Here is a 27,388-nt window from a genome sequence, read left to right as displayed (position 1 = left end):
GAGATGATGTATGAGCTGCTCCTTTCACAGAACCCATTTCATTTAGGCAAAACTGCCATCAAAACCACTAATTGGCCATTGTGGGGTGATCTTGCCAAAGGATTTTGGAGAGTGATGTGCCTCTGTATTGTGCTTTTCTTGGGTTTTTGAGCCAGCGTGCTGTGCAAGTGACTGAATGCCACGGTGAGAAGGTATTATCTACCTTTTCCCCCCCTTCCTGCCCCTCCTCCTTCCTACTGATAATTTACAGAGTTACTGGAGAGGGAGGTAGCTGTTACTGCCTTACTAATGGCAACAGTGCTCCTGTAATTTGAGCCTAAATGCTTTTTCTTCACTCATGCAAGACCAAAAACCCTGGAGACACTCAGCCAGCACAAACCTTTGGTCAGACGTGTGTGCCAGCACCGGCTCGTACTTTTGGCCTGAGCGTGTACAGGGTGGCAACCTGTGGGTCCGTTTTTGTCTGAGAGTGGTGGTTTCTTCCCTAGGGAAGCAAGCTCAGCAAAGTAGGGGAAAAGAGGCATTGATTACTGTTCATTCAGGGTAGAAAAAAAGGTATTAATCAGCTTGCAGACATTTCATATGGAGCCTGAGCAAAAGGCTGATGTGAGAACACAGTTTCAGGGTGCTGTGGTGCGGAGGTGCCCAGACCATGATTGTCTGTCTGCTATGTTTCCACTGTCTCTTCCCTCTTGCATTTGGCAGTGGGAAAGCAAATGCATTTTTTAACCCATCTGTAGGAGAAATAACTCAGGTTTTCGTGATGAATATGCTCTCACTAAGTAGTGGAGATTTCTTACCACGTCTAACCTGGCATAAGCTTCATTAATGTTACATAAGTTGTCGTGCAGATTTTGTTTAAAACTTTCTTTTTTCGTGCTCTCTCTGTTTGTTGATGGGATTTTTTTGGCTAATGCATTAATGATTGACAAGTTTCATCTCTCCAAGAAACAAAGAAACAATGCTGTTCACGTTATTGCTCTGAACTGTGAGCTGCATGTCCCCCCTTATCACCACCCTGGACAGGAGCTCCCAGCAGTGCATCCTGGTGGAAAGGTGAAGGTGAGCTGGAGTGCTTTTAAGAGACCTCTGGCCTATTCAGGAAATAAAAGCCCCACTCTAGATGGCTTCTTAGTTTAATTAGGATACACTTGACTTGCTCTTTTTCCTCCTGTGGGGAGAATTCCTTGCTACTGCTTGATTAGAGCAGGAGCCTTCGAGCTACCAGCAACAGCTTCCCCTCCTGCAGTAAGTAATTAGAGAGGCTTTCAGTGCCCTCTAATTAAATTTATGACTTAATTATTTCCTGCCAGCATTTATGTTTACTTCTCTAGATGTTTGGGGATGCCGTAAAGTAATGCCAGGCAAGGTGAAGGACAAGGAAAGCACTTCAAATGGTGCCTCTAAGGGCCAGTAGAACATCTCTGGAATTCCCTTCCTCTGGATAATGCAGGGTCATATCATGGACCAATGCAATGAGTATCTTCAGCTGCCCTGACCTGAAGGTGTGTGTCCATTAAAGAGCACTTGCTGGGAATCAGCTCAGGAGGCAGATTTCTTTCCAGATGATTTAAAGAGCATCTCAGGAGCAGAGGAACTTGAAAAGAGTACTCAGAGAGGATCCTCAAGGAGAAGACTGGAGGTAGATGGACCATCCTTTTCTGGTAGACTGAAGGATCTTGCTTACAGGTTTGAAAAAGTGGGAAGGAAAAGAGCCTTGATTTATTAGCTGGAATTTCTGGGATCCTTTGCTCTGTGGATGGGCTTTGCCTGGAGCATGATGCTCCCACCAGTGTGATAAGCTGCCATAGACCCAAACTTGCACCAAGTGAGACGAGCCTGAAGTCCTGCTGTCATTCAGGAACCAAACACTGGGTCAGAGCTCTGAGCTCCCTGGAGGTTAAAGTGCCTCTGAAACCTTAATTGCAAAGGATGCAACTCTAAATGTTGCCTTACCAAACGCCAGTATCACAATTCAATAAAGAGCAACATAAAGTGCAGGTGCACTTGGAGGACACTTGGTATGTTCTCCAGGTTAAATGCAATGAAACAGGTGAGGAGTCTTGTAAATCCAGCTGTGTGAGGTCTTGCCAGCATCTGTTGTGACAGAATTTGAAATGAATGTGTCCCCAGCTGGAGCTGGTGAGGCTGGGTTATGGCTTGCTTGGAGACACCTTGAAGTGTTTAGCCATTCTGGTCCATAATCCATGAGAAATGTCACTGTCCAACTTCAGATTCCCTGCTTTTAAATTCCTTCACCTTCTGATCTCAGCACAGGTAGTATTTGCATAATAGCCAGGAGGCACCTTCTTACATGGATAATAACCTTACGCTGATCTGTATGAACATTCCTCTGCCATCCCTAGAAGTGTTGTAAGGAAGTGGTGAGGCAAAATCCTTGCCTGTGGCTTTGTGGAAGCAAGCAGAGATGCAGTTATTGCAGATAACCAGCAGAGCTGAGCTGAGGGTTTTATCTTGTTGGCTTTCTTTGCTAACGCCCTGTCCACACTGGTTGGTTTCTTTCTTTGTTGGCTTTCCCCTCCCAGCCAAACTTGACCCTCCTGTCTGCTTCAGTTAGTTCTGATGTTTCCCTGTTTGCTGGGACCTGTGTGAACACTGAACTGTGCAAATTGTTTTCTTGGTTTGTTTTTTTTTTTTAAAAAAATGGATTTAATCAAAGAGAATTCTTAATTGCTTCTAACACAGTGCACAAACATACCTGTGGGCACCTGGGCTGCTTAAGGTACAGAACAAGTGTCTTCCTTTCTTACTTCCTCCCCCAAACATTTGTGTTTTGTCTTTGACAAAGCTCTACTTGCTGTTACCTTTTTGTATCCCTAATTCTGCTGCTCATTTCCACAGGGCTCCTACTAAAATCCTCTGGTTGTTCTTTGTCCTCTGTTGTTCTGGTTTCCAGGTACCCGGCGGGTGTTTCTTCCAGCTGCTAATATCTCTGATACTTGTCTTTATTCTGATTCTGGTTTGTGGGTTTTTTGGTGTAACCAAGCATTCCCTCATTTTCTTCCCTTTTCTAACCCTCTCCCCTCCCACCAGGATTTCTGGCAGGTACAAAGCAGACAGCATGTGCTTTGATTAGTTTGTGCTTCAGACCTCATAATACGCACTTTTCATGTGAAAGGGACAGTGTACACTCACCTCTTCTCCCTGCTCCTCTAATAAATATTCCTGAGTGCTCTCCTTGATCCTCAGCCTGAAGGATTTATTTCAGAACTCCTGAGTTTGGCTTGTGGAGAGAACAGTCCTGGGGGTAACCATTAATACCTGGCTCTTTTAACAGGAGCTGCTTTGAGCAAAGCTCAGATGTGTGTCTCCCTGCCCTCCTTGTTTCACAGTGTCCTCTGAGGCTTCTGTCTTATTTTGCAGCTTGATGAGACTGTGGTAGAGCTGGCTCTGTCAGAAAACAGTGTTTTCCCCTTGAGGCTGCAAAGTTAGTTTGATTCTCTGGCCGAATGCTTTGGGGAAATGTCACCTATTTGAAGGTGTGTAGCTTTGGGAAAGGTTACACTTGCAAACTTGAGTTTTTCAAGTTATTGAATTATGTAGAGTGAACTGTATTAAAGAATATGTTAGGTAGAAGATATTTAGTGTTGCAGTTATTAAAATGTTTTGTAGGAAAAAGAACTAGAAACCAAAGGGGAGTTCACTCAATATTAGTAAGTAAAGAGGAAAATATCTCTAAGCACTTGAGTTTGCCCTGTAGCTTTGTAACCTTAATGAAATCCACAGGGAAAATTAGGGGAAAATAAACAATTTGGTAATAAGCCCTCAGTGGGTGTATGCAGTCTTTTAATCCAAAATAGATTCTGGGGTATTTCTGGCTTTAATTTCTTTGATAGTTTTGCTTGTGTTAGCTTAATGCTTAATACTTGAGGGACACAAAACAAAGCTCTGACAACTCTGTCCTTGGGTGACATGGCATTAGCAGGGACAAGGGATATGGATGGAGAGAGTGGCAAGGAATATTTTAGGAGATGCTTGAACTCACTTGACTACAAAAAGAGGTAAAATCTGGATGGGACAAGCAGGTGAAGAAAAAAAAAAGAATTCTCCAATTCTTTCCCTCCTGAGAGAGGGAAAGAATTGGAGAATTGGCAAGATTTTGGTGGGTGAGTACCAAGTGTACAGCCGCAACCTCATCAACTGAGGCAATGTTTAATAATCACTTTTTATAGAGAATTAATATTTTCCTCCTTGTGTTCTTTCACATTGGGATTTCTGCCTGAGAGAAGGAGCAGTGTGTTATCAACACAATGAGTTCATCTTGGTTCTGCAGGCTGAGATGAGGGAGAGCAGCATCCCAATTTCCATCAGAGACCTAAACAGCCATTTAAATTCAAAGGTGGCAAAACTCAGCTCATTTTAGGAGCTTGATGTGAGCCATCAAGGACTCTAATTTCAATCCTCCCCATTAAATTTCAATGCAAAATGCCCCAGTGGTCCTGCAGATTGTGATTTTATTACCCTACAGAGGGCTGAGGGGAGCACAAGTGTAGACTGTCCCTTTTCCAAGGCATTTCCTCTTTGCTTTTCCTGCAGGGGTTCCTCCCTTGCATGAGTGGCTCCGCTGCCTGCCAAGGGTCGGGAAAGTCTGTGTCATTGGTTTTCTGGGTTGTACAGAATGCTGGCCTTGCATTTCAGGTGCCCTTTGTTTGAAAGGTGGTTTGAATATTTACAGCCTTGCTGGAAGGGAGGGAATGCAGATTTCTCTTTCCAGTCTCGGGAGTCCACCTGCAGTAATAATTGCTGCCCAGGTTTTCATTCTCTGGATGTGCTCAAATTTAGAGTAAGAGAACGTGCAGGACAACCTCACCCATGTCCAGCTCTGTATTTTTGTGCCCCTCTGTTGATACACAGATAAAATAACCCCCCAAAATCAAAAGTTTCAAAAACCCCTTGATTAAACTATACTCTTGAAAGACATTATCTGCCAATTATACAGTATTATCTGCCAACAGTAAATTGAAAGCATTTTCTTAGGTCAGCACTCAGCCACCACAATATGCCATGGAGAGCCTCTTTGTGTTTGCCTGTGTTGGTGTGCAGGCTTCATGGTAAATTATCATTCCTAGTGACTCCAGATAACGTGAGCTTTCCCATGGCTAAAAGAGATTTATGAGTTTCAAAAGGTCCTTGTGCTGTTTCCATCACAGCCTCAAACACTTTTTTCTTATTTAATGATACAAAAAAAAATATATTAAAAAAGCCAGGCAGTACAGTTAAAATTACTTATTTTGCATCCACATTATAGAACTGCCTTTAAAACCTCTTAAATCCCTCAATTTTCCCCCAAGTCCCATTTTTGTCTGTGTTTCATAGTGCAGAGGGACCTCCCCTATCTCTTTTTCCTTAAAGGACTTTTGAACATTTGGGCTGAAAGGTTCAATTTTTAAATCTGATCCCGAAAGCCTTATTATTTCTTTATTCAGTTTTCTTAAAGGGAGGTGCCTGAAATCTCTAGATACATGGCTTTGACTCTTTAAAGTTTAAATCTTAAAAAATAGGAGCAAAATTTAAAATCCTCCTTTTTTCAGTTCAGTGTTTTGATGCAGACAGAGTTGGAAGTTGAAAATATTTTTAATTACAACAGCAAGCCGGTTTGCACTTGAATTTTTTAAAGGTTTTCCCTTGCCTGTTGCCAAGTCCCTTAGTATATATTTCCCTGGGTTTTCAACAGCCCTGCTTGGGAAAAGCTGCAATAATCCATGCCTGTCCTGCTGGCAAATAGGACTTCTTTTCCTACATGCCTACAGTTAACCATGAAAGAAATACATTAGTAGATGTCTTATTTTAATGTTTTCTATAACCAAAGGTGGTCAGTTGGGACTGAAAGAGAATTGCTTTGCATCCAGGTGACTTCACTCTACACTCATGGGTTTGTATTTGCTCACACAATATTGGTCACCTGAAAGTGTTTATGTTCAAAAGGAACAAAGTGAGTAACAATGATGTTTGTCAATAAAAGGTGGTTTATTCTTCATCTAAATGTCCCTTGCTAATTGACAGAATTGCTTCCTGGTTCTGCAGAAATACCTATTGTCTCTCATGGATATTTATTTTACTGTTGTTTTGGAAGGTGTAAGTGGTCACATAGGGCTGATAAATTCCTGAAGCTTTGGTTCATGGAAGTGCAAATGTGGTGCTGAAACATGAGTTACAGGAAGAAACGTGCCCAAAATGTCCTTTCCTTCTCCAGATGGAAACCCAAACTGGCAGCTCTGAGGGATTTCCCAGGAATATGTTCTTCCCAAATTAAATGCTGTGATTTCTGGAATTCCAGATGAAGTGGAGCTGCTGGGATTTAGTTGGTCAGGCTTTTCCAGATCTGCATTAGGAATGGGAGCACCAGCACTGTGTGTCCTTCTCTGCCTCTGCAGAGAAGGCATCCCTCCACGTGCAAAAATACACCTTTGTTTTTCAGATTTCCATAATTCAATATTACCATGTTATACTCCTCACTCGGCCCTGGGAAAACTATTTTAAAATCCGAAATAAAGGTAATATTTGGTGAGGAGCGTAAGGATTCCGTGGGGGTTTTCCACCAACCCTTTGTTACTTGGAAGCTGTACCATGTCCTTAACTAAAGGGAGGCTCCAGCAGCAGATCAGTTTTGGGGTGGAATATGTGAAGTTTGTGATGTATCTTTGGGTGCTTTGCAGCCAGCCTGTAAATAAAAAAAATCTCTGGGGAGTTGCCTGCATGCAGCACACGACTTTTTCCTCTAGCACGTGGGTTTGGGGAAGCTTGGTCACTGCACTGATCTGTTAAACCACATTTGGTGCTGATTGAGCTTGGAGCCTGAGTTGGGAAGGGCAGACCAAGCTCTGTATCTTGAATTTGAGTTCGTTTTTTGACCTGTTGTCAGTGTCTGGTACTGTAAGAGAATCTGCCTGTACACCTGTAACGAGATTTGTTCCACTGAGACTGGACTGGTGGCTCCTCACTGAACTTACACAGCCATGCTTGTGCCAAAAGCAGTGAGATATTTGGAAATATTTTTATTTTTTCATTTTACATGTTAATTTGGATGTCTGCTCGTCTGTGTGCTTGTTAAATATGAATCTACTGCTTGATTTAAAAATACATCATAATTGTAAAGTGTTCCCCATGGCTTGCTCACTCGTGAATGCTCGGATTTAAATGGTTTTTTGGGGGGTTCTGCTGAATGATCTTAACCAATTACTCTGGTTTTGGGAGTGGATTTAACATGGAAATGTTATGTGGAAGACATTTGACTGTTTTAACTGGGCACTTTGAGAATTACCTTGTGCTCAGATACAAAAGGGTGTGGATAATTAATTTGGGGAGATGACTTTGTCTCTAAAAGAAGGTGGAGGTTTGGAAAGGGATTTTTCCCTGGGCGTTCTGATACCATGCATTACCTTTCTGGCTGAATGGGAGTGTGCTGGAAGGAAGGTGGGATGTGGAAAAGGGTGGTTTGAGGTGCTGGTGAGGACTGTGGGTCAATCACCTTGAACCTTGAGGGATGACAACAGTCCGTATTCTGCTTTGTGAAGTAGGTAGCTTGATTTGTTTTGTATTATTTTTCCTGGAGGTTATATATAATTCCTTGCAATAATGTTTCATGGTGGGGAGCAACTCCTGGGAAAAGGAAGCTCTGAGCCTTTCCCATAGTGGGGTGAGCTTCCCACAAAGCTCATGGAAAGCAGTCAAACACACAGCTTCTCACTGAGACAGAGGAAGATGAATGGGAGAGCTGGGAAATTTTCAAAGCTTCTGTTCTACTGCTGGGAAGATGAAAATCTGATTGATCAGGGCAGTTGTTATTTTCTCTTAAAATCAGTGAGAGAAATTCCCTTTTCTATGAGCTACAGGCAGCTGAGCACTATAGTTACAGCTTCTGTTTCCTGGGTTAGTGACAAGGAGATGCTGGTTTTAATATAAACAAATAACTTTTTTTTAACTATATTTGATCATAGTAAAGTGCAAATGGGTAAATGATTCTCCCTCTCATCTGTCTTTATATTTCAGAGACCAACTAACTTAATATCCTTTTTTATTGTTAGTCTATGGATGTGCTTTCCTCTTATGAGGATCATTTTGAGCTGTTTGATGCTGACTATGAATTTTAAGTGCAGAAAAGAAACCCATAAAAATTAATAAACTGCCTTCTGGAACTTTTTCACGGGATTCTTCGAGCAAGGTGCTAATAGCTGGTTTATGATCAATGCTGCCCAAGAGAGGCAATCAGAAGGAGAGGCAATAAATCACAGGAGCAGGTGAGATGCTGCTGGCAACACCTCCAGCAGCAGTCACAGGGAGCTGCTTTCTCCCCACATCCTGCTTCTGGTTCAAAGGAAAACCAGATGTTTGTTCTTCACATCAGCATCAATGTTGTTTTTGCTTTGGATCCATCTCGATGGAAATGGAACCAAAGCATTTTTTGAGGAAATGATATTTCAACCTGGTGTGCCATAAGCATAAATGGCTGTTACCTTGCATCTAATGAAGGCCTTTAGCATGTTGTCTGCTAGTAGTGACTGACCTCTTATTAAATTCCTGGTGCTCTCCAGGTGGTAGAGGCAGAGTTACTGGGAGCAGTTTTATGTGATCAGTTGAGCTGAACTATTTTTCCCTGGAAACTGTGGTTTTTTGGTGATCTGTATGATTATTTTTGTCTCTTTTCTTGTGGTTTCCAAGCCAGATACAGGTTAAGTTTTCATCTAAATTATTAGCTGAGCTCATCCCCACTCTGCAATCACATACAATGGTGAGTTCTCTCTCAAAAAAATAGAAAAAAAAACCCCCAAAAACCTGAGGTGGATGAGAGACATCAGCTGCAGACAGTGGAGAAGCTATGAGCTAACACCTGCTGGGATATCTCTGTAGGCTTCCAGTCACAGCAACCACCTGGTTGCCCCAAACTTTCCTTGCTCTTGGCAAGCCTAACCGTTCAACTTGATGTGATGTTTTGCCTGCTTGTTTTATTGTTGGTTAACCAGTTTTCTTTCCTTTGTCTTGTATATGATGGGATCTCCGCTAGACAGAGGTAACGGTGGGGGACAGTTGTGTAGCTGGACCCTCGTGTGGTGGTGTTTGTCGGTGGTTTTTCCTAAAACCATTCCTAAATCCAGCCTTGCCTTCACCGTGCCTGCGTGTGCTTGCATGGCCTGGTTTCCATGGAATAACCTCACCCACCCCTACTCTCCTCTGTATTAATTTAATTCTCCTCTGTGTGTGCGTGTGCCTCCTCCTACTGTGTCCTTAAAGTGGGTCACCAGCGTGGATTCCCTAACAGCTTTATGGATCCTTTTCAGCCTTTGGGGGTTCTGCACATCAAAGGGACTCGAATTTTTAGCTTAGTAAGATCTTGTGAGCTGATAAATGGAAAAGAACTGGAGCAAGAGGGAGGTTGGGTTTGGTTTTCAGGCACTCCCTGTGAGCTTGCACACAGTCGTGGTTCGGATAACTTTGATCAGACTTTATATTCGTGTCAAATGGTCCTTTCTTGGCTCCTTTCTACAACTAAAAAGCTGTCAGTGAAATACAACAATTTCCTCTTTGAATCCTGTATTCAAGTCTGAGTTTTTTTACCCCTAATCTCAAAGATTTTAAGCAAAATGGCCATAGTTTTATTTCTGTGTATTTCATCTGGGCTGAACCAACAAACGAATCGCGTGCAAATCCTTATCCCCCATTTGGGATGGGGAAGCGCCGATCTTTGCAGAACTTTTCTGAGCAGATCCAAAGGCTGGAAAAGGTCCACTGGATATGGATGGAGATAGTAGGGGTGTGTGTGTCCATGGAATGGCTTGTTGGTGCTAAGGATACAAATCAAGCTTTCCATTTCTCTGTTTAATCTGGTGCTTTCTGTGCTCTCTTTGGGGTGTGGCTCGGGCGATGACCAGAAGTTGTCCCAGGAGAGGGAGAAGTTTGCCGATGAGGACAGCATTTTCTACGCGCTCGGAGAATGCGGCCTCATTTCTTTTTCCGACTACATCTTCCTCACCACGGTCCTTTCCAGTAAGTGCAGCAGGGATTTTCCCTGCAACTCCTGTTTTTTTTCAGTTTTCAGGGTTCACAAGCAGTAACTTTCCCTAAAAGGCCTTCTTGATTGCCTGCAACTTGAGCCGAGCAATTGCTGTTACTTCATCTGGTTTAGCCTGAGCTTCCAGTGCTTCAGGAAGACAAGCAGATCGATGACTTCTGAAGATTTATTTCTCATTTTGAAATGTGACAAATTTTTTTTTAATGAGTCACTTGACCTGCTGTTCAGATCTGTAAATGGAGACGTGTTCTTGAGCCATGATCATGTGATATTCTTGGATTTGGATGAACACAGATCTCCAGCTTTTCACTGGTTTCACACCTCTCCAAACTCCCTTTTCCAGCTGTATTTTCACTTGGGTGAGCTCGGGTTTGTGAGTGATGTAATCCAATGAGGAGAGAAGTTAAGCTGTTTACATTTCAACGAGTATCATTAGATACCTTCTGTCTTTTCACCCTGCTGCACTTGACTTTCATTTGTGATATTTCCATGATCTGCTAATCTGTTCCAGCAAAGTTGTCTGCACTCTGAGTGCCAGCACTGAAAAGTTTGCTTTGCTGGCAAGAACCAGTGAAACTGAACCCTTTGATAATGTCAAATGGCATTTCTAGACTTTCTTCACGTGGAAGTCAAGCTCAAAACCTCATTTGCAGAGCTTCTCTGACTGCTTGGAAGGTCCTGTGTCATAAACAGGAAAGTCAATGGCAGTTTCTCAGCCCCATTAGGAAATGGTGGGTAAGGGGGAATGAGCCACTGTCCAAATGACGTTGTGGCATTTTATTTTGAGATTTAAAAAGAGAAAACTTAGCCATCTAATCTTGTAAGTATCTATTCCATGTTGACCTGATTTGTGGAATTAAAAAACTGGATGCTTCCCAGTTACCTGCAGAGCCCACTGCTGCCTGCCCAGTGCTGTTCAGGGAATCAGCTGGCTTAATCACTGATGTTTTGTCACAGCAACAGGTGCTTTATTCTCCCCCCCATGTTCTTGCATGTTGTAACAGGAGACATGAGAGGCAACTCTTCATTTACTGAGGATCTATTCCTGGGAAGCAGCAATGCTCAAGGTCTTGTTTGTTGTCAGATGGACATGGCTGGGGCAGACTTGTGTGTGACCTTCATGTTGTGAAAACAAACAGAGAGATAAAGCTGCTTCAAGCCAGGGAATTTGTTTTATTACTTTAATCTGCTTTTTTTTATTTGACTGAGTCTCAGAACTGGCTCTTAAGACCTTTGCTGTTCCTTTCTTACATTCATCTGGGCTGTGCCAAAACAATATCGGGTATTCACTTGTGTAACAAGGGCTTTTCATCTGAGCCTCCACAGATGACAATGAACTCTCAAACCTCTGGTATCCCATTACTGAGTGTGGTTTGCAAAGCAATCTTGCCCTTGTTTTTATGGTTGTGCTGGTTGTGAACAACCCCCTAATCGAGTACACAGCGTGCAAAATTAATTTCATGTGCTTCCACAGGCAGCAGTAAGAGAAATTGTTCTTGCTTTGCTTTAACTTCTTTGTTGTGAGAATAAAAGAAAGGGACCACCTTGCGTTGGAGGAGCAGCCAGCCTTGTTTAGGAGGCTGTGAGGGAGGGACAGGGTTTTTTTCTTCTTGATCTTGGGCTTTTGAGCGTGTCCACAATTATGGGGGAGTTAGATTAATGAGGAGATAGAAATGGCTTTGAGGAGCCATGTGAAGGGTGGGCAAGCCAGGAGCTTTCAAAAAGGAAAATTAAAAAAAAAAAAGGGGGAGGAGGAAAATAACATTCCGTGACTTTGAGGTGACTATTAGACATTTGGGGAGTTTGCTAAATGATCAGTGAAGATGGAGGAATGTGTCTGGAGCTCCCATTAAACAGTGATTCCCCAGGGGAAGAGTTTGAGTTACATTTTTAAAGCATTTGCTTTTGTAAAATAAACTCTCAACCAAACCTTGCCCTGTGGCTAAATAGAAAACTCACTGTTGCACCCCACTGGTTTACTCTCTGAATAGTGACAATTGCCTTGCAGGAATCCAGTAGTTCCTGATTCGGGGTTCTTTTCCCTAGGAAACAAATAGAATGAGGAAAGTAAATCTTAAATGTGACAGTTCAATATTGGCTTTCTCCTTGTGTTGCTTAAATAACCCAAACATTAAGGAAGTACCTGGACAAGGTGGAGCTGTAGATAACATCAAATAGGTAAAACCAAATAAGTGTTGGGAAAGGAAGGTGGCATATTGAGCACTAAGTAGGATAATCAACAAGGGGAGTGGGAGATTGCGTCTGGGGGTGGGAGGCAGGAGGGAGAATGATGAGGAGAGATCCATCATGGTCTGGTTTGGCTCATTGCACTCCAAACTGGTCAATGAGAACCTTGGGAAACAAGAAGTCCCGAGGGCTGTGTGTTGTTGTGCTCGGGTGGGCTTTGGGAGTGCTTCCCCAAACTCTCCGTTTCAGTTCTCTTCACAGCTTGACCTGAAGCTCCCTCCAGCTGAGTTCTATGAAACGGGGAGCCAGAGGGGGAGAGAGGGCAGAGAGGGCTGGAGGCTTCATTTCATGTTGCTCTCAGGCAGCTGTTTGCACATTGCTCAGAAAATGAGTCTGTCACCGTATCTTATTTACGAGCCATTTCTCACTCCAGCACTGTCTGTTCTCGTCGGTTGCTGTGTTTCTGTGAAAATTTATTTTTAAAACCACCAATAAAATAGCTTTTAGCTGCTTCAGAAAGTCAGCCTCCTGTTAAAGGCAATGAGAGCTGAGGGGCCTTGAGGAAACTCCACGGTTTCTTTTGCTTCAGCTGCTCCTGTGTTTTCAGGCAGAGGTAGAAAGATGAGCAAGTTCTGGTGGAATTTCCCCTGAATCTTTCGAATGTCTTAGGAAAACAAAGACATGGCTTCCCTGACCTGAGAGGTTTTTGCTTTGGGACTTGCAAAACAAATGGAGGAAGGAGAAAAAGAGCTTTTCCATCACCAGTGAGTGCAGTTTCCCAGCAAATGGTGTCCCTTGTCAAGGCGCACTAATTCTGCCTTCATTAACAGGTACTGAGGAGAGCTGGGCATTAAAAGAATAAATTGGTGGTGTTTCCACAGTTGGACTGTTGCTGTGTCTGGATTTAATTCTCCTGGCAGGAGGGTTAAATAGCGTTGGCTGAAGCCACAGTAATTAGCCTTTTGCCAGGGCTCTCACAGCAGACCTGCAGCTCCTTCTCCCATCAGAGCAGGCAACTGTCACTTGGGATAGATTCACTCCTGTTCTTTTTTTTTCTGTCCTGTATGTAGGAAATAAATTCCAAGCCGTCTAACTCTGGAACTTATGTTCTGGCCAGATATTGAGCTCTGTGCGTGTCCCTGGGATGGAGGGACTGGTTCTCCCACACTGGGATCTCTGGGATACTTTTGGACCATGACTGCTCTAAATAAATTATTCCTGGCTGACAGGAAAGTATTCAGCCCCATCCCTGCCACAAGTGAAATCTGTTACCTCACCAGTGTGGTTTAATCCTGCTGTGCCCTGTGCCACGGGGCTCATTTCCACAAGAAATGCTTTGAGTTTATAGGAGTATTTTTTGTTTGTAGTCCTGTTCATGTTAGTTTTATCCTCAGTCTTTTAGGACCCTCCATGAGTCCATCTCACCCTCAGTATCTGGAGCAGGGATGTCTTCCTACCTTTCTGCCAGCCCAGTCACTGGTGAGTGGCATTTCCAAGATGTATCTGAGCAGCATCTTCCAAGGAATAGCCCAGCTTCCAAACACAAGCCTGGTTGCTTCCTGGCAGAGGGAGAGCTCTGTGGTTTGGCATCCCACTTGTGCCATGCGGAAGGACAGGACAGAAATGGGAAAGATTTTTCACAATTGGTGGTTTGGGATGTTCCCAAGTGATTTAAAAACTCAGGTTAGGGCACGGGAGGCTCTGTCAGCCTTCACCTGGTCTTGTTCTGTTCATGTCTTCATCCCTTGGATTTGTGGGATGGGATGGGGCAGCCATAGCTTCCTCTGGGCAACCTGTGCCAGGGCTTCACCTCTCTCCCAGGGAACAATTTCTCCCTGGTATCCCGAGATTATGCACTTGCATTATTTCAGAGTCAATTCTGATCCTTCTTTGTGAGAATAACCCATTTTCCCTCTAGAACTGATGATATTGTGGCTCAGTGTCTCTGCTGTGGGCTCAGTTTTTTAGCTGCCTGTTACTTACATTTCTGGGTTGATTAACGTTTAAAAAAAGCCCAGTTTGGTATGATTTGGATTCACTTTTTGAAATGATGGAATAATTTGAGAGGAAAATATCTGCAACATTAGGTTTAATGGGTTTTTTTCCCTATATTTACTGCAGCTGAGGCTCAGCCATCTGTATTCTGTGGATAGCTGTCTGCTTCAGGACTGTGTTAATTGGGGATTGATTCACTTTCAGGGTACTGTGGCCTTTACACATCTGTTTTTCTTAATTTGGGGATAAATGGAAAAGAAGCAACCATAGGATATTTAACTCCAAATGACTGATTTTTCCCAGCTGAGTTTTTGATCTTTCTTCCCACACTGGAGTTGCTTGGGGAGTTACTAAGCCTTGGGAGTCAGGAGCTGCTTTGTGTATAAATTCCCACCAAAAGATGAGATATTCCATTGTTTTCAAAGGAGTAGCCAGAAGTTTTTCCTCCTCTTAAGTCACATCACCAAAAAATCACCCTGCTTTGGCAAAGAAATTCGCAGCTCCATGAGAAGGAAGTGATGGATATTCTCCAAAAATGCGTTAAGGCTTTTGTTTTCCTAAAACGCAGTTCCTCTGCTGGAGGTCAGAGGGAGAGATTTGCTGAGAAGTGTCTCCAAGTGTGGAATGTTACGTTTTGGGAAAGAGAAGATCCCAAATGAGCACAAAACCAAGGAAATGTGGCCTTTCTCATCAGCGAGCTTTTAATGTCTTTCAGAGTGCATTGCTTCTGCTGAGAGTACAGGGCAGTAAAGAGCAATTGAGTGCTGCAAATTGGTCCATTGAATAATTGAAAATAGTTTAAAATGGCATAATTGGCTTAAAGATGCCTAATCAAACCCATCTCATCCCTCAGAGCTTCCCGGGGGCTTTACCCTGATGGATCCAAGTGGGTTTTTTTCCAGCAGTCAGTGCTGCTGCTTGTTATTTGTTTGCTGGTGGAGGACACTCATCTCTCCAACATTCCTGTGTTTGGCATCTGCTTTACTTGCTCTCTTTCTGTCCTCAAATATTTGATTTTTGAATCAAATGAATCAAGAACAGTGTTAATTCCCCTTTGCACTAAATCCCAGGTTAGTTGAAAAAGCAACTTGGCATGGTGGAATTACGGATCTAAAGGATCATTTCAACCATATATCTTCCATATATCTCCAAGCTAGGAATTCACTGATAGTGGTGTGGGCTTCAGGACCATGTTTTCACTCATGTTCGCCTAATGGAAGGGATTGGGAATAGGTGATTTCTAAGCTCCTTTCCAACCCAAGCCGTTCCATGCTTCCATGTTAATGATTTGGAGGATCCTCCTGAACATCTAAAGATAGAAATAAAGCTAAAAAATAAACTGCAGTTGGTTGCCCTGACCAGTTTCTACCTCGTTGGCCAAGGGAAATCAGTGAAAATGAAACAGTCTCGATTTTTAATAATGTCAAAAAGGATGGTGAGGAGACAGCTCACACAATCAAAGAGAGCTGGGAATGCAGCAGAGCACTTGGGGAGAATCCAGGGGTGGTTTTCCCTTATCAAGACAGGCATCTTGCCATATGAAAACCAAACAGTCCTTTAAATGGCTTTGGAAACCACTGCTGGAGGAATAGTGGGTTGATTTGGAGGCATCTTAATTAAGGAGGAAAGCAGGGAATTAAGCAGGGAAATTTAGAGATGCTGCAGTTGGGAACGGTGAAATTGGGGGGCAAAATAAAAGAGGAGGGGAAAGGCTACCTTAAGCTGGGCAATCTGGTGTCTGCTGCATTTATGGTCTATAAGTTTGAGGGATGTAAGTGCAGGAAGAGGAAGGGAAATGGAGGTTGTGCAGGCTGAGGTAATTGGCAAGGCGGGCACAGTGGGATTGTTTGCTGTCAGGGCAATCTTCCCACATAAATCCTGGTCAGAAGCATCACAGCCAAGGGGAGAGGCAGAAATCATCTCACCCTGGCCCCATAAATCCAGTGCTGGACATCAGGGATGTACATCTCTAATGAACATTCTTTCCTGAGCAGGAATGGGATGAGCTAATTGTCTCGGGCGCCCTCTGGTTCCCCTGGCTCAGGGTCACATTGTTCGGATTGAAGTGTCATTACAGGTAATTGGAGCTGGATATGTAGATCAAAGGAAGAAACCAGCCATGTCATTTATTAGCTGAAGGAATGAAGTAATTGAATTTGCCAATTTAAAGCCACCCTTCCCTGTCTTTAGAAAATACTGACCCTGCAGATTTTTGATGCTGAACTGCTTGTTTAAATTTTGGAAGTGTTGTTCTCCTCTGGGGCTTTGATAGACTGCTCATGGAAATGTATGTTTGGAGATGGAAAAGGAGAGAAATGGCCCTTGTGAGGGACAAGTGAGTATTTTAGTCTGTTCACCATGTGTCTGCACAAATGGGATGTGCTATTATATATTTCCTTAAAAAGCTGGGGGTGGGGGGGGAACCTAACCTGTGACAGTTTTTCAGAAGGAGTGACAAATTTCCCAGTCTTTCAAATAAATATCGTTATACTCTCGTAGAGAAAATGGGGTAAGAAATAAGTGTTGATTGCTCTTTTTCTAGAACCTTGTCACTCGGTGAGAGTTTTGTCTGTTCCTTCTCTTCCTCATAGAGGAAACATCATTTCCACAGTGCCAGATTTTGGGGCTAATAAGAAGGAATTGCCTCCAGGCTTTCATGCAGTACTTGCAATTAAAGTGAATAAAATTGCAGGTGTTATGGCAATATTAAGGGGGTAGTTGGAAGCTTGTTGCTCTTCAAAAAAATGGGGAATTAATCACTGGAGATGCTGGATGGATACAGTGGAGGCTTAATCCCTTAAATTCAGTGTATCATTGGAGAGATTATGGGGCCTGGCTGTCCCCAGGTCAATTAACACTGAGTTAAGGACAGACAGCTAGTGGAGGTGTCCTCCTCCCAGCAGGCAGGAGGGAGGGAGGAGCTGTGTGGGACACAGCAGGGCTGTGGGTGGAAGGGGGGGTGACCCACCACGTGCTGCTGGCCAGTGGCTGTGGTCACAGGAGACGTTCCTCCTGCACGTGGTGTCTGGAATTCCAAGCCCGAGTAATTGGCAGGGGGAAATTGGAAATGCAGGGATGATAACAGCAGGACCCCACGTGTGCTGTGTATATCAAGCAGGTAGTGACAGGCTGTCCCTGCCATCAGCCTCAATGCCCTTATTCATCTATTTTGGGCACAAAGTGTTTGGGAAAAGGGGACTCACTAACTTGTCTGGTGAATCTTTTCCTGATAAAGTGTTAATCGTTATTACAGCAAGGAGAAAACGCCATGTAAAAGTTTGGAACTGGAGCTGTAGCCAACATCCAAAATCCAGTTCAGTTCTTTCCATATTCGCTTCCTTTTGTCTGAGTGATTCCTCTTTGTCTCCTCTCTCCCACCCCAGCTTGGGAAGTGCCTTCCCACAGGAAGGATGCAAAAATTCATTACTCGTTGAGCATCCACAGGAAATATTAAAAGTTGATTGCACAGATGAGGTTAAAGAGGGATGAACCTCACCAGTTATCTACATTAGATTTGGGTGGGAAATGAAAAAGGAGCTAAGTTTTAACTGATCATTTAAGATGACAACCTTAGCATTAGTTATAGCCTCGAGGATTCCCTAGAAATCCCAGCAAACACCACAAATCCGGTAGGAGGTGTGTATTTGAAAGTAACAGAGCATGATAAATCCTCATATATTAACTTAATTTGGGGAAAAAATTGTGGCGCTGCATCGTAGCTTCCAACGGTGATGGGTTTACAGAGCCTGAAATGGAAATGTACTGAAATTCCGTGGTGGGATGCAGGGAAAAGAGCGTGGTTGGCTGGGAAATGATGCTTTTGCAGTTCTGACTAAATAAGCCGTGACAGCACAGACTAAATGCAATGAAAAATAAGGTACAGTGGCGTCTCAGCTCGTGAGCTCCAGCCCACACTTTATCTCAATGTCATGACTGGACTGAGACAGGGTGGTCATGATTTGTTTAAATTTATACAGTGAGGCAAGAGCTGAGAGCTGCCCGGATTCCAGGTCTGCTCCTCACCCATGGGAAACACAGAGAGTGCAGTGCCTGAGGAACATCCTCTGGCTAAACTGGTATTTGACTGCATGGAACAGGCTGGAGCTCTTGCTGCAGCATCCTTTTCTGTTAATTGTCATTAGAAATACCTGATAGCATCTTGCTTTCCAGCTTTTTCCACCTATAAATGGAACGAATGTTCCAGAAATATCTCTTCCTCACGACTCCTTGTCAAGACCTTTGGTAAAAGGAGCACCATGAAGCTCATGGCTAGAAGCTCCCAAGAGCCCCATTTCCATACAAAAATTGAAAGAATTAGACAAAATTGCTTTTGGAAAACGTCATTCAGAACTTTTACCTTTTTTTTTAGTGAGCTTTTGTAGCTTTGTTAACTGTTTTTTTGTGTTTTGTTGGGTTTTTCATATAGCTCCCCAGAGGAATTTTGAAATCGCCTTTAAGATGTTTGATCTGAATGGTGACGGCGAGGTGGACATGGAAGAATTTGAGCAGGCAAGTTGAACAGTCAGTGCTCTGGCATCTTAGCCATAAGCACAGCATTCCTCTGTGATGTTACTGCCTTTTATATTTGGGGTTAGTGCTGGTTTGCACCTTTCCCTTCTGTGCTCTGTTGTGTTGCTTCAGTGCCTGCTGTTTGTTTCTTTAAACTGGATATTTCAAAAGAAAAATTTTCATTCAACCAGAACAACTAGAAGTACAAACTCAGGTTTCCTATGACTTTGTCACCAGCATTGAAGACCAGGCTGGGTGGGTCTTGGAGCAACCTGGTCTAGTGGAAGGTGTCCCTGCTTGTGGAAGAGCGTGGAACTGGATGAACTTTAAGGTCCTTTGCAACCCAAACCATTCCGTGATTCTGTAACATTTCCTTACAAAAAGTCACCTTCAAGGTAGACAAACAGCTTTTATTCACTCTGCTGATAAAGTGGGCTTTTGATCCTACTGCCTTCACAGCTTCTGCTGAATTCCTTAACTTTTGTCTTCAGAGAATAGCCAAGGTAAGTCTGCTTCAGAGGAGGATTTATCCACTTATTGCAGTGTAATCCAAAAACATGTTATTGATAGCATATTTTCATTAGTCCTCTACTTACAAGGCTTCATCAACAGGGGCTTTGCTGCAGGTTTTAATGAGTTTAGCCTTCATGTCTGATACTGGTGAACTCTTTCTATAAGCTGTGATTTATGGTTGTGTCCAAGTGAGAATAAATTGAAGGCTCCAGCTGTCAGTGGGGAAAAGATTTGCCCTCCCCAGGCAGAAGAGCGTGATTTTTCTTGCCTATTTCTAGCCTTAAGATATTGGGTATTAAGAACTTAGAAACACCCTGAAATCACATCCTGAATCACCTATGTGTGCTATTCATAAAGGGAAGTTTAAATGCATTTACAAAGTGCTACCTGAGAACAAAACATCCCAGGAGAATCCAGGGACAGATTCTTACTCATCAGTTGGCTCAGTGAGTAATTAACTGCAGAAGAGTCTCTACAAGGTCACTTTTGGGGCACTTGCTATAAATGGGAAGAACCAGTGGCAAAGGAGGTCTGTTGAATTACCCTCCCTTTCTAATCTTCTGCTGTCATCCTCCTTAAATTATTACCTGTGTGTACGATGCCATCATCACGAGCTTGCTCCAGAGCCATGGAATATATCTGGGTACGTGCAGGCTTTTTGATGCACACTTTGGACTGTGAGGAGACTGGAGTGTGTTTATCTGCAGTCTGATATCACTCCACTCGACAGCTCAAAATGTAAACCTGAGGGTTTGTTCATGTTCCTTCCTTCCCCCCAGTAAAAATCGCTGTTCTTCCTTCTATCTGAATGCTACATGGACATAGCACTCCACTGCAGCTATGTGATCATCTTCAATAGTCCAAAAAGTGATTTATGGTAGTTGTGATGTTCTAGCATGAAATCAGTTATGGAGATAGATGAATTTAAGAAAAGCAGAGAACGATTAACCTCCTACTAAAATTGCTGTGATGCCAAGGTGCTAACACAAGTGTCATGTTTGGCTTTTTTATTGGAGCCATGTAAAGTGAAAAAGGAACATTGCTAAAGCATCAATGTTTCTTAATCGCTATGAAGATGAGGGTACAAATTTGAATTAAATTATTTCAAATCATCCAGTAGGCCAGGGGAAGTTTTATATACATTAAAATCACATAAGCATCCCTAGGAAGGGGAAGGTATTTTTGTTAAGCTGGTTACATGTGTCACTGCCTGTATAGAAAGGAATAAAGTTCCTGGTTAGGATCAGAGTATTGGGGTGAAGGCTGATCCTCCAGAGCCTGAGATTCAGAGGGTGAGGGAGCTGTTCTGGAAAGTGGGAAGGTATCTGTGAAGATTCTGATTTGCTGCAAGAACAGACACAGCTCCAGTGGGAGGCACATATATCTCATTATGCAAGCATATAACATTACAAACAATTGTTTATAGGATAAATCCTCTTTTTCACTCTCATATGGAAATACCTGTAAATCTTACCTGGCAGGAGGAGCTGGAACTGGCCCTCTCAGGGGATTATGCAACAGTTTAAAAGAGCAACATCATTCTGGGGAGAATGGATGGAAAAAAGGGGGGAAGAAAAGGACCATCAGGGAAGCATCATTCCATCCCTGCTGGCTGGGAGCACGTGGGAATGAACTTCCTACTCCTCCCTCACACGTTGTCTTTGGAGGCAGTCAACAGCGGGTCCTCCTTCTTACTGATGCTTGAAAACCTCATCAGGAAAGAAAATTACTTCAGTAATTTTGCTAATATGTGACTAAGTTGGAGGCTTTAACTACCTAGTAAAAAGAATGCTGAATTTCTTCAGGCCTTGCTGAAGAGTTTCAGGTTTTTTTATCCAGTTGAGGCGTGTGGTTAGTGCTTAGTCCTGAATAATGTGGTGCCTACATTAGCATTGCCTTCAATTTTTCATCCTTTGCCATGTAAATTGTTAGTTTACTCCTCTGTTTTTAAAGAAAGGCTGGCTGAAAAGTAGAAAACTCGCAGGCAGTGTTACTGGTGATTTCTTTTTGAGTCTTTTACTATTTTAATTTTTTTTTCCTCCCTCATCTGGTACAAAAGATGAAACATCACAAACACTTAGGCTGAGATATGAACCAAAAACAGTGGAGCATCTCAGAGCTCCACATCCTTGCACGATTGATGAGCTGTGGGTGAGGGCAGCTCCTTGCAGTGGTGCCTGCCTTTCTGGGTATTAAAAGGATTACCCAAAACAGGGACTGGTTAAATCATTTTGGCTCCAGTGCCCACAGGTGGATTTTCAACCTGTCTGACACTTGTTACAGATGGGAGAGGAAAAGAGAGCCATAGGATTCCATATAAATAACACCCAGGAAAAGCTGCTCTGTGGAGCAGTCTGCAGTGTGGTAAACACTCATGCAGAAGCAGGGGCAGTTTTCCAAGCTGGCCATAAATTGCCTTGCTTCAGACAGTTTATAAATATTTGTCTCCAAACTATGCGGCACTCAGAGCTCACAGTTTACAGTGGAGCACAAAGCAAACTAAGGATTTGCTATTTACAGTGCAAAAATCAGAGAATTCCTGAATGGTTTGGTTCGGAAAGGACTTTAAAGATCATCTCATTCCAACTCCCCTGCCATGGGTAGGGCCACCTTCCACTATTCCAGGTTGCTCCAGGTTCTGTCCAGCTTGTCCTTGAACACCTCCAGGGATGGGGCGGCCACAGCTTCTCTGGGCAACCTCTGCCATGGCCTCACCACCTACACAGAGAAGAATTTTCTCTTGATATCCAGTCTAAAGCTCCTCTCTTTCAGTGTAAAGCCATTACTGTTGTAAACAGTCTCTCTCCATGTTTCTTGCAGGCTCCCTTCAGGCACTGGAAGGCCACAATTAGGTAACCCCACATCCTTCCTCACATCAGAGTGACCAAAAAGCCTGAAAAACCTCTTTTCTGTGCTTTTTTCTCCCTCTTGATTTTCTCCTTAACTTGCTTTTCCTTGTAGTAGAAGAACAGCCAGCAGCCTCTAGTTGGGATGCAGCGTTTCCAGCAAGGTGAACCCACCAGCAACAGCACAGCGTTTTCCTCCAGAGCATCCCCTTTGGGGCTGTTCCAGCTCTCACTCTCATTAGGAAAAAACTGAACACACTCAATACCACAATAACGAGGTTCTGGCATCCTTGTGACAGCTGGAGCTCCTGGCAGCTGCTTTTCTTCCTCCCTTCCAACTTTTGTCGGCAGGGGGAAGAGGCTGATGGCAAAGCAGCAGTGTTTGCTGGAGCTTTGGGAAGTCTGGGTTGTCAGGTGGCTTTGTTCCCTCTCCTTTTTCAAACTTGTTGCCCTTAATATCGATCCTTTTGCTGCCTTGTTGGAAGAGATCAGTTACTACACAGAGAATAAGCCTGGCTTCTCATATCCCAGCAGTAATCACCCAGATGGACTTGGATAGTTTAGTGAGATACTTGAGGATGGAGAGAGGAGATGGCTGCATTTGGCTTGGCTGCCCCCTTAAATTTGCACAGAACCCTTAAAATAACAGGCTGTCACATCTTTCAAGCTCAACCTTTTGGCATCTTTTATGGGGTGGGAAAGTACTCTTGAAGAGCCTTTTGTGCTGGGTGGCACAGCCCCAGGGATGGAGGAACTTCCAGCTGTGACAGAGAGCAACAGGCAGCAAGGAGAGGGTGCCCTTGGGTTGAGAACCCCAGGACTTGTGCATGAGTGGGAAGAAATGTGGTGTGAGCTGACTGAGGTGGGTGTGAGCTCACAAGGATGGGCAGTAAAGGAGTGGAAGCTCTAAAACATTTGAAGAGGTTTTTTTTTCCCCACAATTGCTGCAGCTTTCTCACCTTCTGGGATTTTGCTGGGAAGAAGCTGCCCTGCTGACCATGGGTAGGATCAGCACTAGAATGTTTGTCTGCCAACTGACTGAATTGTTTCCTAAAACTCATTTTAAGCATTTGATTCTCTTCTTTCTTTAAAGTGGACTGAAAAAACCAAAGCCTAGGTTGGCCAGAGAGGTTGTGGACTCCTCATCCTTGGAGATGTTCAAGGCCAGGCTGGATGGGGCTTGGAGCAACCTGGTCTAGTGGAAAGTGTCCCCTGCCCATGGAAGGGTTTTGGAGCTAGATGGTCTTTGAGGTCACTTCCAGCCCGAATCATTCTGTGATTCTTAAGTTCAGCCAAATTTTTGAATTGTTGTGTCTTCTGCGAATTATTTTAGGAGGAAAAGAAAGGAGGACGACACAGCTGAGCGTGGAGTGTGTCATACTGGCGTTTGACTGGCATTGTTTTGATTGTGACATCCTCCCTGTGGGTTTTAGGTGCAGAGCATCATCCGCTCCCAAACCAGCATGGGCATGCGCCACCGGGACCGCTCCACCACCGGGAACACCCTCAAGACCGGCTTCAACTCCGCCCTCACCACATACTTCTTCGGGGCAGACCTGAAGGGAAAGCTCACCATCTCCCACTTCCTGGACTTCCAGCGCAAGCTGCAGCACGACATTCTGAAGCTTGAGGTTTGGCGTGGGTTTTTTTTTGGACAGGGGAGGGCACTGCAGCATGGATTGTGCTGCAGGGTGGGGCTTCTGGAGGAGGAGCAAGAGCCTGGGAAGGGTACAGAAGGAATATCTGCAGCTGTGACTGGCAGATCCAGCCTCTTCAATTTCTGATGAGCATTTCAGTGCCTGTGGCACTCCCCAGGAAACATCTCCAGCATTTGTTGGTGGCTGCTCTTGTGAAGTTGGAGCAGCAGCTCCAACTTCAGGGAGGTTGTGTGTGTCCATTGGCGCTGCTGACTGAGATGATTTAAGGGAAAAACGAGAGGTTGTGAGTGACCTGTTGCTACCCTGCTGAGGAGAGTTGGTCTTAGTCCTAATCAGTGAACTGGGCCCTAAAGGACCAGGATTTATAACATTCCCAAAACTCTTCGTCTCTGCATTTGTCCCCACCTCTTCTGTTTGCTTCATTATTCTGAAGGTTTCTGCTGGAAACTGTTCAAGGCTGGTTTGAATCCTCTCCTAAATAAGGGGTCTCTATAATGTGACCTCTGTTGTTCAATTCTGGATGTTTTATAAGAAATGTTGTCCATCTCTTCTGTATTTAGTCTCCTTTTTAATTTGCATTATCCCGAGTTTAAAGAGTGGCTCCCAGCCTCCTGCTCCTAGTCACATGACCTGAATTTAAGCATCACCCTTCAAAATTTGGTTCTTTGGAATAAAATCAGTACAAGGACAGCAACAGGGGACTTGTTGGTCGGTCCCAGCTCCCAGGAAGAGCTGACTCAGTTGGAAATGGTGCCCATCACTACATCAGGCTCCAAGGTTCAGCCTGGCTTGAGCAAAGCCAAGCTTTTATTTGCATAGGAAGTCAGGATTTGAGCACAAGATGATGCCCCCAGCCTGTTAAGACAACAGTATTCAGAGCTCTGTCACTTTGGTCTGGTGTATTATTGCTCACATGCTCAGGTTGTGTGATCAGCATTTTATTAAGTTCTTATCGAGTGTCATTGCAATTCAAAACTGAATTTATTCCCTTTTTTATTTGGAGCTTACAAATCTGAGTAAGAAGCTGATCCAAGGACTGATTAATTTATTTTTGTGAAGGCAATTGCCCAGTTCACTGCCTTTATTTAAAGGCCATTAAAGCAGGTGGTGTGGCCCTGCCTTTGCAGGGGGAATAGGCTGCCCAAAACCAATGTGAACTGTGTCACTTCCTCAGTGCCTCTGCAAATTGAAAGGAATAAAATACTTTTTAAGGTGAAGAAACATCAGCTGTTAACTTGAATGCAAAGGCAAGAGTAACAGAGATTATTCTATGCCCTGGTTTTTCCACTGCCATATTCACTCCAGGGGCAGGCACTGAAGTATTCCTGACTCTGTTCTCCCTCCACAGGTCCCCACTTCCCTCATTAAGAAGCAAAGGGGATTTTTTTTTTCTTCAGTTTCATGATACTTTTGTTCTTCTTTTTCTGCTGGGACAATTTATTTTTTTGATTATTTCAGTCAATTGTGCATCTTCCTGGCTAATAGTAGTTGCTTTTCTAACAGGTTATTTATAACTGAGGGCAATAAAAGATATTTATGTCTGGGTAAGTTACTGAATATCATAAAGGCATCATCACTCACTCCCTGCCAGCACCCTTGAGCACAGCACCAGGCTGTGCTTGGCATTCCTGATACTCATTTCCAAACATTGATGGTTCTGTTCTGCCAAACTTAACTTTTCCCTGAGTTCATGCTACTAGAGCCCTGATTTTCCTGTTCATAGCTCTCATTGATTTAGGCAAAACAGGCCTATTTCTGTCCTCAGCATTATGCAACATGGCTTCTCTCCTCTTCAGCTTTTATCTCTTTTGACTTGATCTCCCATCTTTCCTCCTTGCTTCACATTTGATGTGTTTGTTCACAGTTAAGAAGCTTTTCGCACCGGTGTCTGGTGGGTTTATGTTGTTCCTTTCCCAGGGAGTGCCCTAATGAACTCAGCTACTTGAAAAGCACCATAATCCAGAGATGAGATGTCTCTTGAGAAGAGAAGGATTTACTCTGACCCATGTAAATCAGGAAAATGTGAGAAGTGGTGCTCAGCTGAACTCTTGTTCCCTCATCTACTCATCCTTTGCTGGCTCAGTAAAACTGGAGCATGGTCTGAAGCTGGGATGTTGATCTGAAACCCAGTTTTTGTTCATGTTCAGAGCTCTGGGGAAGTCCTTGGGGAAATGCAAGTCAGGAGAATCTCCTGGGGCTGGTGTAGACCCCGAGTGACCCGAGGCCTCTGTTCTCAAACTGGGATGCTGGCTTTGTCTCTTCCAAAAGAAAGCTACTTTAAGAAAGACCTTTTTTATTAAAGCTGTTTTCCCTTCAGCTCAGATCCAAGCATTTCTACAGTTCATACACTTGAGCTGTTTTCTGCTGACTGAAGGTGGAACAATAGTTTCTGACCATCTGAACCCACTTTATCTTTCCTCTTACTGATTTTGGTTCTTTCTTTTTTTATCAAAATATCCGTGCATATTTCTTGCTAAGATTCCACAGAAACTCTCACAGAGGAATTAACTCAGACAAAGCCCTGAATATTTCAATAGTCCTTATGGCTGAAGTGCTGACAGCAGGTTTAAGTAACCGTGGCCTTGTGTTTTATTCTTCTCTTCTGCTTTTTTTTTTTTTTAAATGCAAGTGTATTATCCATCATTTTATGGAGACTCAGCAGTCAACTCAGTTGCAGGAAGGGAAGGATGAGGAAAGTAACCAGAGCCAGAGGTAGAGGAGAAGCTTTTAATGTCTTATTTCAACCTTTTGGGGTTTGGGTGCTTGGAGAAAGCTGTGGTCAGTTCTTTGGGTTATGGGGTGGCTCTGCTTAGCTAAGGCTGAGCCACAGGAACCAGCCCAGAAAATGGGGCTCCTGGTAAGGTCCTACAGCCAGAAGTCCTTTTTTTCCTGTGGCTTACCTTGACAAAGAGTGACAAGTTTGTCTGGACAGGCTCTGCAGCTCTCACATGTCCCCTTGGGACAGGTGGTGTTGGGCTCTTCCTTTGGTCTTTGAGTGAAAGTTCTCTGTGAGTTTGGAAGAGAATAGGAGTTGACATCATCGTTTATGCTATTTCTGCTTGTTAGTGCCTGTCCCAGATATTCCTGTGGCCTTGGTGGACCAAAAGGAGTCCCAGCCAGCCTGTGGGCTCTTCCAGTCTAAATTTTTTTAGGATTCTGGAAGTGCATGTAGAAAAGATGTGCAAGCCCTTTGTTCTCCATGACTTTGTCACTCCTGCAAGGCAACCCAAAACCTGCTGATAGCACTGATTTAATCTCCATATTTTTCCTTTTACCCAAGGGTTAAGGATGCCCCAATGTCCCTCCCAAGAAAAGGGTCTTCCAAGCAAAGTAAAATGGGATTCTGTAAGAATATGGCAAATGTACAAGACATCATTGCTGTCATCTGGAAAATTCCTTATTTTCTGCGTCTGTTCTGTGACAGGTGATGTGGGAGTAACTTCTTTATCCTGGAAATTCCTGTTTTCATGGCCAGTGCCAATACAGTTACTGCCTGGTTTGGTTTTTATGAAGAAAGGGTGATGGATGCTCTTCCATCTGCACACACCTCATTAGAAAGTCCTAGATCCTTTGGGATCTCAGGCCTGTCTTAACAAATACTCTGGTTTCAGAAGGCATTTCTGATGCTGCTCAGTTGGGTTTTAGGGTAATAA

At 43.6% G+C, this 27,388-nt stretch overlaps 1 protein-coding gene across 9 annotated transcripts in view; it reads left to right on the top strand.

The window, feature by feature from the left end:
• Positions 1–27,388, top strand: part of MICU1 (mitochondrial calcium uptake 1) — an 84,436-nt gene that overhangs the window by 35,635 nt on the left and 21,413 nt on the right. For 6 of the 9 annotated variants that reach the window (XM_066191795.1, XM_066191793.1, XM_066191792.1 and 3 more), the window contains 4 exons: positions 8,684–8,749; positions 9,888–10,002; positions 18,636–18,718; positions 23,511–23,708. In XM_066191795.1, the coding sequence (XP_066047892.1) occupies positions 8,684–8,749; positions 9,888–10,002; positions 18,636–18,718; positions 23,511–23,708 (462 nt within the window). Of the gene's footprint in view, positions 1–8,679; positions 8,750–9,887; positions 10,003–18,635; positions 18,719–23,510; positions 23,709–27,388 lie in introns of all 9 variants that reach the window. The other 3 variants (XM_066191797.1, XM_066191796.1, XM_066191798.1) reach the window with 2 other exon arrangements.

Source organism: Chamaea fasciata, unplaced genomic scaffold, assembly GCF_029207755.1.
Source record: "Chamaea fasciata isolate MVZ Bird 193981 ecotype frontalis unplaced genomic scaffold, bChaFas1.0.hap1 SCAF_9, whole genome shotgun sequence".
Classification (NCBI taxonomy): domain Eukaryota; kingdom Metazoa; phylum Chordata; class Aves; order Passeriformes; family Sylviidae; genus Chamaea; species Chamaea fasciata.
The sequence above is the reverse complement of the archived record's forward strand: the minus strand, read 5'-3'. Positions and strand labels throughout refer to the sequence as shown.